The sequence below is a fragment of the Onychomys torridus genome, chromosome 2, assembly GCF_903995425.1.
Source record: "Onychomys torridus chromosome 2, mOncTor1.1, whole genome shotgun sequence".
Taxonomy (NCBI): domain Eukaryota; kingdom Metazoa; phylum Chordata; class Mammalia; order Rodentia; family Cricetidae; genus Onychomys; species Onychomys torridus.
Genome location: NC_050444.1, coordinates 133,690,041 through 133,706,573, shown reverse-complemented (window position 1 = coordinate 133,706,573; position 16,533 = coordinate 133,690,041). Strand labels below are relative to the sequence as shown.

The 16,533-nt window shown below is 49.7% G+C and overlaps 1 protein-coding gene across 1 annotated transcript in view; it reads right to left on the bottom strand.

Annotated features, from left to right (window-relative positions):
• The window catches only part of Slc2a1 (solute carrier family 2 member 1), a 28,702-nt gene extending 21,682 nt beyond the window's left edge, over nt 1-7,020 (bottom strand). The window contains exon 1 of the mRNA XM_036178476.1: nt 6,801-7,020. Within this exon, the coding sequence (XP_036034369.1) occupies nt 6,801-6,818 (18 nt within the window). The 5' untranslated portion in view covers nt 6,819-7,020. The remainder of the gene's footprint in view (nt 1-6,800) is intronic.
• Between the last annotated feature and the right edge of the window lie 9,513 nt (nt 7,021-16,533).

The window sequence follows — 16,533 nt, the reverse complement described above, 5'->3', positions numbered from 1 at the left end:
AAATTCACACACACTCCTCCTTAAGTAGCTGAAAAAGTGTTGTTCCTGCAAGGAGCAAACAAATACTCCCCTGGCCTCTAGGAATGAACCTGTAGTGAACAAAGGTACCCCAAAGAAGCCAACACCCTAAAGGTACATTTAGTGGTGCACTCGCCCGAACCAATTCAGTGGAGATAAATTAATTTTAATATGTGATTTATTTTTGTTATGCTCACTGGTGTTTTGCCTGCATGTATGTCCTGTGTGAGGATGTCAGATCCCCTGGAACAAGAGTTCCAGAAAGGTATGAGCTGCCACGTGGGTGCTGGGAATTGAACCTGCCTGGTTCTCAGAAAGGGCAGCCAGTGCTCTTAACCACTTAGCCATCTCTCCAACTCCGATAAAATTAATTTGATTAAGACTGAGCATAGACAAAGGTCACTGTCATTCTCAGCAAGTTTAAGCCCCAACTCTTCCACTTTTGTGACCTTTTGAAAAATGGCGGTGGCGCATGCCTTTAATCCCAGTCAGCACTCAAGAGGCAGAGCCAGGCGGATCTCTGGGAGTTCGAGGCCAGCCTGGGCTACAGGCTACAGAGTGAGTTCCAGGACAGGCTCCAAAGCTACACAGAGAAACCCTGTCTTGAAAAACAAAAAACAAAAAAAACCCCCAAAAAACAAAAACAACAACAACAAAAAAAAAGAAAATCCTTTCCCCTACAGCTGCCATTCTCTGTGAGGTTTCCCTAAAAAGTTCCCCCTGCCACCTGAGTGAATGGGATTGGGTTATAAACTGAAGCAAATCCCTATCTGTGCAACTTGATATTTTACTTGACAGCCAGAGCAGAAAAAGAAGATATATATAATGCATCAGGTGGTGAGTAGCATAAAAAAGTTCAGGGGCAGTGCTTCTCAATCACAGTGAAGCATGTCTGTGATGGAATACTATGCAGCTGTTGGAAAGAATGCAAAACATCTGTATGTGTCTGAAAAGAGCCCCAGGGTGGCTTGTTAGAAAAAGAAAAGCCCCAGGCACAATTACACTGTGTGAGGAGCACAGTTAATGATCTGTGGGAGGACATCTGCCGGGGAGACCTTAACCCCAAAGTCCCCTGGGCTGCTAGAGGTAAAGTCAGTGCCTTAACGGTGCAGGACCTAAGTATTTACCTTGGGCTGGTGACTGGGGTGGGCTGCACCCCCCCCCCCCACACACACACACGGGGGTGGGGATGACTGGGGGTGACCACAATTGTAAGAAGTGGGAGAAGAGATGCTCTTGTCCTTTTACTCCCACGGCTCTCTTTGGTTTGCTCCAGTCTGTGCTTTTTAAAATCCAGTTTCATTTTCCCATCACATCTGGGAATTGTACTGGACACAGCGCCGGAGCCAGGGCCTAGCAGGCCCTGCACACTGCCTTCAGAAGTCCTGGGGAGAGTGGTGACCCCCATGCAGCTCTCTAGCTGGAGGTCTTACATAGTTGGGAGCCACTGCTTCCGGCTGTATGAACAGGCCAGCTCTTACAAGTAAATGTTCAGTGGAGAGAAAAGTGGCATTATGGTGGGTCCAGCTGATTGACATGAGGTGGACGGGCCAACAGAGCAGACTAACTCACAAGATCTGGTACTGAGAGGAAGGCCTGTGGAAATGACACACTAATAGCTCTGGAGTGAAGAGGTCCTTGAATCTTTCTCTGGCTGGCAGGGTTTGAGGAGCTTGTTATGGAGAAGATAATGGTGGTCCTAAGACCAGAGACCAAGTGTCTGGGTGAGGTTGAAGATGGTCACTATGGCCACACAGGACAGTGCTAGCAGAATGACACAGCCCACAATACTGAGGGCAAAGCTGCCTAACAGGCCACTAAGCCAGTGTCCAACTGAAAGAAATTCTCTCAGAAGATAACACATGGTGGAGCTGGTACTGAGGACTGCCACACCATGCCAGCCACGGGACTGACAAGGCCACCAGAGGCAGTACCCAAAGCTGTGGTAGGGAGGTGAGGTGAACCTAGACCATCATGGATATGGGTTAGGATCCCGAAGAGTCACTCTGGCACACTGGAGGGCCACTCAGAGCCACATACCAAGAGAGCTGAGCAGGAAGCCGTGGCTCGGGTTGGGAGGACAGCCACAACTCGACGCTCAAGGAAAGTGAAGAGGCACAGTTTCTTTCTTTCTTTAGCTAGGTTCCCCATCCCAAGAAGCCCCACCCCTCCGGCAGAGGGCCTTCCAGAGGCTAGCCTCCCCACCCTCACTCTGCTGTGAAAACAGACCAGAGATCTAGCACTCACTCTTCAAGCCTGCTGCACAAGGTGGCCGCATCTAGTGTCTAACAAACTTCAGTAGCTGATCCACAAAGGTGAGCGAGCACAGGCTGGGGACATACAACAAGGTACTAAAGCAGTTTCTGAATGGCTCTTCCCTGGACACTCCCAATTTCAGGACAGGGGACATGAGCTGTGGCTTAAACAATTGGGACAGATGTTCTGTCCAGCAAATGCTGAGCCTTCATCAGCTTGGGTGCAGCCCAGGAGCCCCTGGCTCCCTACTGCAAAATCTCCAGTTTATGCATAAACTACTGCCAGGCTCAAAGAATGGCTGAATGACAGAGCCTCGGGCTCCACTCCACCCCTGCCTGGGAGGGAGGTAACAATTGGAGATTTGTTTTGGGCTAGGCCCGCCTGGACACAACCTCTCTGAGCCCTTGAGTCCGCCAGGAGCTTTCCTGGCCTCAGCCATGCTAGGACAGTGGTTGCTAGACTGAATGGCTTTGTCACCTCTGTACCCAGGAGAGGGGTGAGGGTGAGGCCCCAAGCCAAAGCTGCACACTTTCCCCTTTGTTCCAGGCCTCCTAGCTCTTCTAGTCTGTTGGGGGGGGGGGGGGGGGGCTTGATCCTCGTACCCTTGGTGCTGGAGCAGATCTCCAGGCCCTGACACCCTATGACCAGGAGGTACAGGGTAAAGCTGTGCTCACAAGCTGATTAGTGGGGGATTTGGGGCTGACCCAGTGAGGGGAAGGTAAGGTGGAACCAGAGGGTGGCTCAACACTGGACATGGATCATCTTGGGGCTGTTTACATTGTTTGTATATCTAAGCTGGCCAAGAAAAAAGGTCTTTCCACTTATAATAGCCACCACCCTGATCAAGGACATGGGGACAGTCTTACTCACAATTACCAGAGAAAGAAACTGAGGCTCCAGGAAAGCGACTTCCTTCACAGAAGCTTCCAGATGTTCACTTATTTCTAAAGCAACCCTCAGACTCCTACAGCACCCAGAAATGGCTGAAGTCTTGAAGCCTGAGGACTTCTGCACACGTGGGATGGGTAGGAGCTGACACAGAACAGGGATCCGAGGGGGAATCTATCAGCCCCATAGAACACCTCAAATCTTCACAGTCTTGTCTTAGACTGTACTGGCCTCAGTTTACCCTCTGTAAAAGGGTAGGCTAACCAGGGCCAGAAGGTCTCTTCTGGATGAGTTTCCTTCATCTTCATGCTACCTGCAAAGGTTAGCAGCCTGTTTTTTGTTTTTGTTTTTGTTTTTTTTTTTTTTTGGCGGCGGGGAGAGGGAGGTTGGAGGAGGCTCAGCATATGACCTTGACGTCATTTTTCTCTGCAACTTTAAGGTCATGGTGGACTCCCACTTCCCCCATGGTGCAGTCGTGAGGCTCTCAAGAGAAGAGGACAAGAAAGCAGTCAGTCGTGCCCATTCCCTTCACATCACAGGGATGGAACCCAGGGCCTCACACATGTCAGGCAAAGGCTCTACCACTGAGCTGCGCATGTCCCCAGCACTGAGAGGTGCTTTCCTAACTACCCAAGCGCTTGGCAGATAGCTGAAACAGAAGCCCAAGGCCGGGCAGGCAGCCATACTAGAGGACTCAGCTCTGGGTCTGGCACCCTTAGCACCGCGTCCCCACTTCCCGCTGCCACCCTCTGCCCCCTCCCCCAGATTCCAGAATAGTGAGAGCTTTACTTAATGACCTCCCTGACTAACACAGCCCAGCATCCCAGTCCCCCAAAAGCACATGCTGCTAGGATGCACGCAGGCCTCAGCTGAGGCTGAAGGTTACTCAGGGCCCAGCGTGTCAGGGGAATTCAAGGAAACAAGGACAGCTTATGGAGCATCTATAGGGACCTGCACACATATCCCCAAACTCTGTTTACTTATTTATTTAAGGGCAAGGTCTTACTGTGGCCTTAGCTACTAGCCTAGAGAACTCACCATATAGACAAGGCCAGCGTCAAGCTCAGAGATCACTTGCATGCCTGCCTGGTCTTTTAACTTTAAAGTTACATCTCCTTACTTACTTGTGTAGGGTAGAGAGAGACACATGCCAGTGTGCATATGGAGGTCAGAGAACAACTTGCAGGAATCGGTTCTCTCCTCTACCTCGTGAATCCCAGGGACAAACTACGATGTCAAGCCTGGCGGTAAAGTGTCTTTATCTGTCCAGCCCTCTCTTTAGGCTCCCCCCACCACTGAATTCTAACCATCTAATGATTCAAACTGCTCTCATTCTGCAGTTGAGGCAACTAAGCTAAATGAGGATTCAAAACCTCATGGTGAGCCTCAGATAATTACGTTTTTCTACCACTGGATCCTGAAGAACCCTGTGACTTTTCAGTCTTCTGTTGAGTGAAGAGACTGACCAGTAAAGCAAAGGGCAGCCGGGACTAGCCTATGGGCTAATAGCCAGGATGGCCACTAAAGGTGGAGTGACACGCGGAGGAGGTGAACCCTTGCTGGCCCCTCCCTGCTTCCTACTCAGAGAAGCTCAGAACTTCAGGAGTTGCACGAGAGACATGCCGGACACTTAAAACAGCTCTCCAGTATTCTGTTTTAATATACAGCATGAAAGACTATAGCTCTGATTGAGGAATCAGCAGTCTCCAAAGGGAAGGACTTTTTCCCAGAATGTACACAAGATAATTAAAAAAACCCTAAACCGGGCATGGTAATGCATGCCTTTAATCCTGGCACTGGGAGACAAGAGGGCCAGGCGGATCTCTGTAAGTTCAAGGCCAGTCTGGTACACTGGTCTACGTAGTGAGTTCCAGGATGGCTAGAGCTATGTAGAGACCCTGTCTCAAAACCCCAAAGTATTTACAACTGCTCTTTTGTGCTTCCAGCACTGTTTTATTAATCTATTGATATAACAGCTCAAGTACATGAATTCATCAGCACAGATATTAAACCACAGGAAGTAGGTATTTCAAGGTTTACAGGTGGAGTCAGTAGGGAGAAGTTTGAGAAGCACATTGGAGTGAAAGCATTGGCTCCCGATGCCACAAGGGCTGCCTTAGAAGTCAGAAAAACTCTCCCTGCTGCTCACAATTCAAGAAACACTAGTGAAAACGGACAGTGGAGACAGTCCAGACCTTAGGATCTGTGTGACTTTAGGAAACTTCCCGTCTGTGTGCTTCTGGTGAAGGAAGAACAGAACCACATGGGGGCGGGGGGAGAAGTTTCTGGGGGCATGAGCCGAGCCTTTTTGTTGCTCTGCTCCCAGGAGAGTGAGGGTGACTGACGCAATTGATTAAAACCATTTTCTAAAAAAAAAGAAAAAAAGAAAAAAAGAAGTTTAGCCATGAGCCAATGGCGGTCGATTCTCTTCAACACTCAGAAGATTCACCTTATCCACTCAAGAAATATTTAGCCGAGTGTGGTGGTACCCGGGAGGCAAAAGCAGGCGGATCTCTAGGTTTGAGGCCAGCCTCATCTACATAAAGAGTTCTAGGACAGCCAAGGCTGCATAGAGACTGTCTCCAAAAACAAAATCCAAGGAAGAAAAGTGGACAGACCGACCCAGGTCTGACAATAGTTAGACTGTTTTCTTTTGAACCAAGTGGGAGAGAAAAGTTCTCTCTACGTGGAGAAACCGAAGTTCGGAGTCTCTGAAAGACTCCGGGCCTCAGTTTTTTCTTTTCTTTATTTCTCTCTCCTTTTGTGTGTGTTTTTGTACTTTTATTTAGTTACACCCTATCATCGTGGCTCTGCCGAGTCTGTCAGTAGGGCCATGGGGAGCTAACTGGGGCTTCCTCTATGTCCTGCTCAAGCCCGTGGGCCAAGGAACAAGAACAGGCATGGGGAAGCCGGGCCTCACACGACTGGGTCCACCACACACATCTCCACTGCCCATAGTAAGGGCAGCCCGAGATTCAACCCATGTTCGCGCTGTTCTTAGCTTAAAGGGGAGTGGGGGACACGAAGGTGCGCATCCTTGTGTCTCTCTATACTAAGACGGGAAAAAATGAAATGTTTTAAATTTTTAAAAAGCGATTAGAACAAACTCTACACAAAGCAAAGGCGCGACAGGAAAGAAACAATGTCGCACACTCTGGAGTTCGGTAAATCGGCCCCCTGCAGGGCAAGCCTGTTCACGTGTGATGAGAAATCCTATCTAGACGATGGCTAGCCTGGGGAAAAGGCCCCACATCCCTGGAGGACAGCGCAGCATGTTGTGTGCCACCCCCCCCCACCACCACCACCACCCAGGCCTGGAGGAAGTGCCTTCTCCTCCTGGCCACCCCCTAGGCCCGGGTTCCCGGCGCAGCGCGGGCTTCGGGCCGGTTCCGCCTCCTCTGCGCCCTGCCGGGGCCCGGCTGGGGGCTCGGCCTTCTTAGCCAATGGGCGCCGCGCTCCGACCCCCTCCCCCGCGCGGGAGGAGCCGCCGAGGTCGTGCGCGACGTGCGGCTCCTGGGCCCCTGATCCGCGGCCCCCGCCCCGGCCGCGTGAGGAAGCGGGGCCTCGGACGGGCTCCCGGTCCTGCGCTCGGCAGCCAGCACGTCCCCGCCCGGGGAGCACAGCACCGCTACTCGTACCTTGCTGCTGGGCTCCATGGCCGCGCGGCGATCGTGGCTCTAGTTGTGCCGGCTGCGAGAAGGGGAACGGGCGTGCTCTGATTCTGCGTCTCCCGCCGGACCTCCACGCCTTGGCGCCCTTGGGACCCCGTAGCCTAGACCGGGACTCCACGAATGGTTTTCAGCTCTTTGCCGGAGAGCGCGCGGTGCAAGCCTTTTTATAGGAACGCCGCCATTGGTCGCCGCTGCGGGGGGGGGGGGGGGGTAGGTGGGTCGGTAGGGGGCGGAGCCTGAGCAGCACGTCCGGGGCGGGGCTCCGAGGGGCGTGGTTCTTTCGGGAGGGGCGGAGGGCTCCCTGACCGCAGCCTAGCTCTGGATGCTCAACTCCGCGGTCCTGGGCGCGGGGCACCCGTGGGGGGCGCTCGCTGTGTGGCTCTGGGCTGGTGCGCACACCTCTCTGAGTCTCAGCGGCCTCTAGCGAAATGGTAGCGCTTGGTTCCGGGATGTATTGCCATCGCTGGGACTCTGGCTTCCTCATTCGGCTGCCGGATAACTTTGGTAAACTGGGGATAATAATAGTACAACCTCTTGGGTTGTTAGGAAGATTAAGCGAGTTAGTATTTGGAGCGTGTTTACAATCGCGTCTGTTACGTGTAAAGTGGTATTAAGTTTGTTACACAGACCATGGGAGGTCTGGCTCCGAGGTAAGGTTCTCCCTCTCCATGCTCTAGTTCTGTTCCCATGACTAATCTTCTCTTTTGCTCCTAGAAACCATGCCCACCGCTTCTCTAGGCTTATAAAGTCACTGCCTCCCTCTATATCTGACTCTATGGTGACCCCTAAGTAGGAAGACTGGAGAGGCTGGGTGCCTAAATGGTTAAGGACGCAGAACAGCTTGTCATTGTACCAGCTCATCTGTAAACTGGCTCTAACTGTTCCTGGGCAAGCAAGCTCCAGGCCAGTAAGCCCTGGTTTTCTTTTAGATAAAATGGAATTTGTATCAAATCCTGTGCTATCAGAATTAAAGGTGAGCTCCTGAGTATGGCAGTCCATCATGGCCTCTATAATGGTGATACTGTGGCCATCGGAGTTCACTCTATTTTCTTTTCTAGAGGCCATGGAGGGAAGGCGCTCCAGTCCCAGTTTCCCATCTAGGTTCAGCTGAGGGTGGGATCTGGGAGAAGTCAGTTTCTCTTAGAGACAGAAAGCTGAGCTGTGTGCCAGTTGCTGGCCTAAGGGGCATCCTGGTTGGGCATGGGTCTCTGAAAAGGAGAGCATGCCTGGGCCTGGTAAGTCTGGGGTCTCCTACCTCCTCTCACATTGCACACTACTTCGCCCTCTCTCTTCCCCTGCTGTCTTCAAGGCCTGCTCTGCTCTTGCTTCCTCCAACTCTGGACCCTGTTACTTTGCCTCAGTACATCTGATGTCAGGGCTGGAGCAAGGCCCAAGCCTGGTCATCCAGGCCCTTCCTTAGGGCACCAGTTCACAAACTCCACCTCACCACTCTTAGCCACAACAAGTCACACTCATCAATCAGCCACCTTTTTTTCCTCTGCGATGGTCCTGTGCTAGTCAATTTCCCAGGGACAGAGGCATGAGAACCTATTGCTAGCTTCAGAGAGTCCCCAAGCTGGAGGGACAGCGAGAGGGGCAATGTAGAACATTGCTAAGGGAGAATACAGGGTAAATCTCCAGAAAGACTGGGGGGTGGGCAGGAAGTAGTTCTTTGGGTGGGGGAGGTGATGTAGAGCAGGGTTTGGAAGGTGGGATAGGGGTTCAGTAGGAGCCTAGACAGGAAGGCCATTCTTGGGGAAGAGCAGGTACAAAGGCAGCAGACAGAATGACTTCAGAGAGTCACTAGACAGTACCCTGAACCACAAGTTTCAGCTTTACAATGTACTTGCCAGCCTCCGAGCACATCTCTTCTTTCCTCAGCTTCAAAGCCCACATTTCTAAAATGGGCCTAACAGTCTCCTCCTGGGTGGATAAGGGTCTGTCAATGTAGTTGCAGTAATTCTTTTGGGTTTTTTTTTTGGTTTATTTGTTTGTTTTGAGTCAGAGCACTGGCTGTCCTGGAACTCACTATGGAGACCAGAATGGCTTCAAATTCACAGAGATCCACTTGCCTACCAAGTACTGGGCTTAAAGGCTTGAGCTACTAGACCCTACTCAAACTGCACTAATTGTTGGTGTCAGCATTTCAGCCCAGTCCCGTGGTCCTGAGGCACTCAAGGAAAAGCAGAGTAGCCAGGAAAGCAGCTTTTCTTTTCCTCATTCCCCCATACCTGCCCAGACACAGATCCCATTGTCTGCTTGGAATTCCACTTCTCTGTCCTCCTCTGTAAATGTTTTATAGCCCCTAGAGTCTACTGTTGAGAGGCAAATTCACTAGGAGCTATGGACACTGGATCAGAGGTTAGATTCTTAGGTGGACTATTATCTTGGAGACGGAGTCCTTGGAAACAGATTTAACCCCATCTAGGGAGAGAGCACCAGAAAAAGCCCATGAGATATAAAGCCTTAGCTAGAAAGGTGTGCCACAGAGGGAGGGATGTGGGCAGAAGTCAGAAGTGGCTCCTGGTAGTGTGATGGGGTTGGGGGGAGGAAGGCAGGGAGAAGAGACTGAAGAGGTAGTTACAAAAGACCCCTAGATGCCATCTAGGTAGAGGCTAGAGCTTTAATTATTGGGTGGACAGTGGGGAGCCACAGAGGGTTTCAGAGAGAAAGAACCCGTTGACATCTCAGCATCCCCAAACCCTCCCCGCTGAGGCTCCTAAAGGGGCTGTGAGAAGGAGGTGGGGTCCCGCAGCGCCTCCCCCACCTCCCCAACCTGATGAGATTCTCTAGTCTGTGCCTACACTGGCAGCTTTGTTCCCTGGAGGCTGACTTCAGCCCTTAAAGGAACGCAGCCCTTTCTGGGTTGCTTCCAAGCTGCTCCAGCATCAGCCAGTCTGGAAGAAAAAGAGCTCCCGGGACTGGCGGGAAGGTGCCAGGTGCACAGGACGGTGCGGGCGGGTGCCTGCCTGGTGCGTGTCTGCCAGCACGCGTGTGGGCCGGGAGCCTTAGAAATGAGGCGGTGCTTTGTGGGGCGGGTCCTAGCGGCTACCGAGTAAGTGAGTAAGACCGCCCGGAAAAGGCTCTGTTGCCTTTAAAGGCAAGTGTCCCTGGTAGGGCGAAAAGGCTTTGCTGAATCAGTGGCAGCTGATGCAAGGGGCACAGACAGGGCCTGGGATAGGGATCCCCTAAATTGGAAGGCTGTTTTGCAACTCAAATCCTCCTGTGCTGGAGGTAAACATGGTATAGGGCTCTTTGAGGGCATGCTGGGCCAAGCAGGACACTTCTGTGTTTAATATTTCATTCTGATTTGCACACCTGTTCCAACCACCAGCTCCCAACTCATTGGTCATCCCTTCCTTATCCTTTTGTGTGCCTCTGCAAGTGCCACCACCTAGTCATTGATGTGGGGGTTGCTGAAGGAACTATCCCCCCTCCACTGCCTGCTGAGCTCTAGAATCAGCTCTCCAGCTGCCACCAGGACAGTGTTCTGGGTGTCCCACAGGTGCGCACGCTCCTCATGCTTAAATCTAGACTCATTGCTCCATCCTGTCCTCCAAGTACCCCAAAGGTGGTACTTCCAAACTGCCCTAGCCAGCTACCTGACCTCCACTAGACTCCTCAGCCTGATTGCCTGGTCCAGCCAATTCTGTGGCTCCTGTCCTTCCAAAAGACTATGGGGGGCCTCCCTCACTTCCTCTCCACTCCTACCCTCCACTCAGAGCCATTTCTCAGGCACCTTCCCACGTGCCATGGACCTTTGTCTCTCAAAAACACGCCACTCCCTGCTTTAAGCGTATTTCCATGGCATATGACAACATGGCTGATTCTCACAGGCATCACATGAAAGGCCATATGCAAAAGTGTGCGGACAGGCACATAGCATGCAAACCATGTGTGACCTCAGAAAGTCTGGAGAACAGTTCTGTCTGGAAGGGAGGGGCTCCGTTGTGAGGGGGCTGCTGGGTAATCAGGGTGAGGCAGCTGGAGAACAAATCAGCAGTCCGGGTGTTTTTCTCTTTGCCCCAAGCTTTCATATGACTCAGCATCTCGCAGTAACTAATCCCATCTTTATTGAAAATTTTGATACTTTGTCATCATGGATTTTTCTTTTTTTATATATCAGTTTTGATTTCTCAAAAATATGGCATTAAGACCTGGGACTGCACCTCAGTGGTAGAGTGTTTGCCAACCCTGGATTTGATTCCCAGCATAACTGGGTTTTGGGGCACCCTTGCCCATCCCTGCCTTGAACTTTACTTGGGAGGAGAGGGCTTGTCTCACCACACCCAATTCCTGACCCCGTTGATAATGTTCTTCATGGGGCTTCTGGTTGCACAGGTGTGCCCCATTTGTGAAAATATTGAGCTGTGTGTGTTCCTAATTTCTGCATTTGTCAGAATGCATGCAGGCTTCTGTCCGGTTTTACTTAAAGTCTTTACATGGCTCCAGTGAAATGTCCCCTGATGGTGTCTTCCAGGATCCCAAGTCCCCAAACCAATAGCTGCTACACACTGAGTCTCTTAACATAGCTGTTTTATTTTGAATCTTCTTCATTTGTTAGTTTGTTTTTCTGACAGAGTTGCATTGTGTCAAACTCACAATCCTCCTGCCTCAGCTTCTGAGTGAACCATTACCTCTTGCTTTTGGTAAGTTTGTTAAATGAAACAATGCGATCATCCAGTTGATTTAATCTCTTCAGGAATTCTATGAGATCAATGTTTCTTTCTCTCTCCATTTTCCAAAGGAGAAAAGGAAGGCTGTACACAGTAAAGAAATTTGCCCAAATCATATAGATAGTAAACATGAGTTTTTTAGTACTTAGATTTTAAAAACATGGGGCCAGCGAGATGGTTCACTGGATAAAAGTGCTTGCTGTACAAGCCTTTGCTTGAGTTTGAACCCTAGAACGTGTATAAAAAGCCAGAGGTTGTGTAGGTAAACCCAGCGGAGACGGGAGCTCCCATTGGCAAAAACAGCGGCAAAACAAGAGAGACCGTGTCTCCAAAGCAATGTGGAAGTTAGAGGGAGAGAGAGCAACAAAATCCATTATGTACACACATCACACACACACACACACACACACACACACACACACACATTCTCACAGTTAGAGGGAGAGAGAGCGACAAAATCCATTATGTACACACATCTCACACACACACACATTCTCACAGTTAGAGGGAGAGAGAGTAACAAAATCCATTATGTACACACATCACACACACACACACACACACACACACACACACACACATTCTCACAGTTAGAGGGAGAGAGAGTAACAAAATCCATTATGTACACACACACACACAGAGACACAGTTAGTTAGAGGGAGAGAGAGTAACAAAATCCATTATGTACACACATCACACACACACATTCTCACAGTTAGAGGAAGAGAGAGTAACAAAATCCATTATGTACACACACACACACACACAGACACAGTTAGTTAGAGGGAGAGAGAGTAACAAAATCCATTATGTACACACATCACACACACACACACACACATTCTCACAGTTAGAGGGAGAGAGAGTAACAAAATCCATTATGTACACACACACACACACACACACACACACACACACAGACTCACAGTTAGAGGGGGAGAGTAACAAAATCCATTATGTACACACAGACTCACAGAAACACACACACACACACACAGAGACATAAAATATAAAAACAAGGTAGAAGGAGAGAATGGACTGCAGAAAAGCAGTTGCCCTTTGGCCTCTACTTGCTATAACTCCCACACTCACACACAAATCTTAAAAACAAAGACTGGACCAGCAGCACTTGTCTAGGCCCCTGACCCAGTACCAGCCAAGCAACTGCCTAGCCTGGTTCTAATCACCTAGATTGCAATTATTTGAACCTTATCTTCCCCTGAGATAACTACCTCTCCAGGGCAAACCCTCTATCATTCCCAGCTTCCCTCTGTCCAGCAGCTAGTTGGCACGGGAAATAAACTATAAATGCTTAATGAGAGACAGAACCAAAGGATAAATGGAGGAGGTGATAAGGTGTGGAGAAGACACAGTACAGGATTCAGAGAGACAGACCTGCTTCGTACTATGCCTTGGGTGTGTGACCTGACCTGAGTCCCCCAAACACGTCACGGAAATATCTCCACCGGAAGAACTGATTGTGAATACGGAGTGAGAAAGTGGCTGTTGGCTGATACATAGTCCATAGCCATCCAAATACTTGGAGAATGGTAGCCATTATATCCGGGTTTTTACATCCTTAAAGCCCTGTTTACTCCTGGGTTGCAGGCCTCTGTCTCTTACAATTTCTGTATGTTGTTTGTTTCTAGGGGCCTCTGAAGTTGGAGAGAGGCTTGGATGTGGCCCCAACACCTCTGTTCCTCAAGCCTCCAGGAAGGGCAGGGTGCTAGGAGTGGGGAGTCTCCTGTTACTGCCGGAGGTCTTGTCTTAGGCCGGTTACTCCTTCCCTGGAGACTATAGTTTTCTCTCTCTAAAATGGGCCCTGAATACTCTTGAAGTTGTCAAGCTCTGAGGTGGGTTCTATATCTTGCCCTGGGCCTAGCACATAGTAGGCCCTCCATAAAGACTGGGCGTGAGGAGCAGTGAGGAAGACACCCTGAGAAGCTCAGAAATGATGGGAAAACGGACAGCCAAGCTTGGCCAGTATGAGCAGAGAACAGAGGTGTGGACTGGGCATGTGTTTCATGTTTATGTAACCAACAAGACACCTTCCTACAAAGCTGCCCCTCCCCCACACCTTTACAGGGAAGGCAAGATAGACTGAGGAAACTGTAGTATGGACGTTAAGCGCTGCTGGAGGCAATGGTGAGGCAGGAGACGTGAAACATGGGCTTCGTCACTTCTAGAATCTTCCATGCAGCAATTTAGACCCAAAAGAAACACATAGCTCACCCCTAAAGGAGCAGGTCACCTGTGTCCATCTTTCCTGGCTGTCCCCAGAGACCCCCACCTGGATGACTCCTGGCAGTCAGAGGCATGTTCGTCTGGAAGAGCTGGGTGACTCACACTGATGCTGGAGCTGACTCATACTCTATGAGAGGGAGAGGGAGATCCCATCCTTATGGAAGTTTGAAATGAGTGTTGCAGATCCAGGGCAGTCTAGTGCCTAGGACAGGGTGAATGGTGTGGCTGGGGACTCAGGAGGAGGGAGGTTTGCTTGGATCTGGGCACTGGGACAAGTTTGCTGGGTGACTTCAGGCTGGTCACTGTCCCTCAGACTCTTCAGCATTATTATGAAAGCGTCGCCACAGGTAACCCCCTGTAGCAGCCATAAACAAAGCAGACAGAGGCCCCCCCTTGTGTGGGGACCTGGTGACTCACGTCACACAGGCACGTGTCTACTGGCTTAAAATGTTCAATTGATATCAATTGGTTGCCATGGAAAGGAAGCCAAGTTATTCTGGAGAGGGAAAAGCAGGTCACAAAACTAAATTTGTCGTGATTTCAAACATAAATAATCCAAGCCAGGCAGTGGTGGCGCACATCTTTAGTCCCAGCACTCAGGAGCCAGAGGCCAGCAGAGCTCTGTGAGTTCGAGGCCAGCCTGTTCCACAGAGTGAGTTCCAGGACAGCCAGGGCTACACAGAAAAACCCTGTCTCGAGAAAACAACAACATAAAATGTAAATAATTCAGGTGTAGGTGACTCTCCTTTAATCTCAGAATTTGGGAGACTGAGGCAGGAGGATTGTCCTTAGTTTGAGACCAGCCTGGGTTACAGAGTGAAGTTACAGTGTTCATGTGCCTCATAGTTAGATTTCTATAGATACAAGCTAAAAGATGTCAACTGAAGTTACTTATGGGTAGTAAAACTAGGGATAGTTTTTGTTTTCTTCTTTTGAAATCATTTTTCTGTTTTTTCAATCAGGAACGAGTAGCCATTGAGTAATTTTTTTCCTCACAGGAGAATGAAGACACACACATACTACGTATATATGAATATTTATTATGTTTGTGCTGGTATTTGTGGAAGCTGTACAATCACCAGCCAGGGTAGGTTCAGTCAGCTGGGGCTGCTCAGAGCTCTGCCTCCCTGGAGCTCACAAGGGTGGGGACTCACACAGAAGCTATTTCAGGGAGGTCGGTATGCACTGTGAAAACTGGACATGAGAATAGCAGTGTGCTTCAGCCACAGGGCAGGAGAGGAAGCACCCCCAAACTTAGTGGCTTTAAGCAGTAAGGATTTGTGGCTTTGGGACCCACTGAGCCATTGCGCTTGACCTCAGCTGAGGTCGCCCATGCAGCTGTGTTTGTACACACATGGTTGAGTCCATCTTTCCACAAGTATTGTATCCTCCCCAGTCTGTTGCAGGAGAGCCCGGCTTCCCTCTAACCTGGCAGCTGTGTGCTAGGAAGACAAGCCCCAGTGTGAAATGTAACACGCTTATTGGCTTACTGGCCAGTTATATCAATGTAGATCGTTCTGGGTTTAGGTTGCTGTCACTTGACCGGTAATGAACATGTCTCTGCAAGTAGAAATTTCCCAACAGTACACACACACACACACACACACACACACACACACACACACACACACACACACACGTATATATTTTAAAGACAGTTTCTTATATTGCCCAGGCTGGCCCTAAACTCTGTGTAGCTAAGGATGACCTTGGACTCCTGGCCCTCTGGCCCTCCCAGGTTCATGTGCCTCTGCATCAGGTCCAATACAGTTTTAATAACTGACAGTCTGTTGTTGATTGGATTGAGGCTCCATTGGAGTACTTTAGGTAGTTTTCATCTTGAGGCAATTATAAATAATTCTATAAATGAAAATATAAAGATCCCAGTATAAATTTTTTTAGGAGAGGAATTGCAAGGTGAAAAGGTACAATGTAATTTTTAAGATTTTGACATATTATGCTTCAAGAATTATATATTTTTCAGGGTGTGGTGGCTTATACCTGTAATACTAATACTCAAGAGGATGAGGCAAGAGGATTATGGAAAGCTTGAGGTAGGCCAGGGCTACAGTGTGAAACCCATCTCAAAAATTGTTTGTTTTACATCTTGTTCCGCCTCCTGAAGTATGAGGTCTCCTGCAGATCTGCCTGCTGTGTGGGGAATTGGAGAGTGAAGACGCCAGGCCTCATGTCTTCAGTTTGCTACTTACCTGCCTGTGCTGTTTGTTGTTACTGTCTGTCAACTTGAAACAGATCTGGGAAGACTGAGAAAATGGCTTCATAAAGATTGGACTATGGGCAAGTCCATAGGGCTTTCGTTCTTTTTTGGGGGGCGTGGGGTGGGGGGAGACAGGGTTTCTCTTTGTAGCCCTGGTTGTTCTGGAGACTCACTTTGTAGACCAGACTGGCCTTGAAACTTCAGAGATCTGCCTCTCTGAAAAAAAAAAAAAAATCACATTATCACTACCAGCACCAACCCAGAAACTCAACACCTGTATTTTATGCTTCTGAACGGAGGAGGCAGGTTTCTTGTATACAGCGAACTAGAAGGTGGGTTTCAGTAGGAGGTCTCTATAGGGTACTGTCTCAGACTGCAGTTGTCCCAGCACCTCCATCCCTCTGAGCCTCATCTGGGGAAGGCTTTGCCACCCCATGAGTCTGAAGCACTGGGGTCCTTGTCATGGCTGAGCTCCTGTTAACAGCACTTATTCATTCAAGACTTCTCATCTGTTCCTCACACATGGTGTTTTATCAAAACCACAGAAACCTTAAGAGGAACA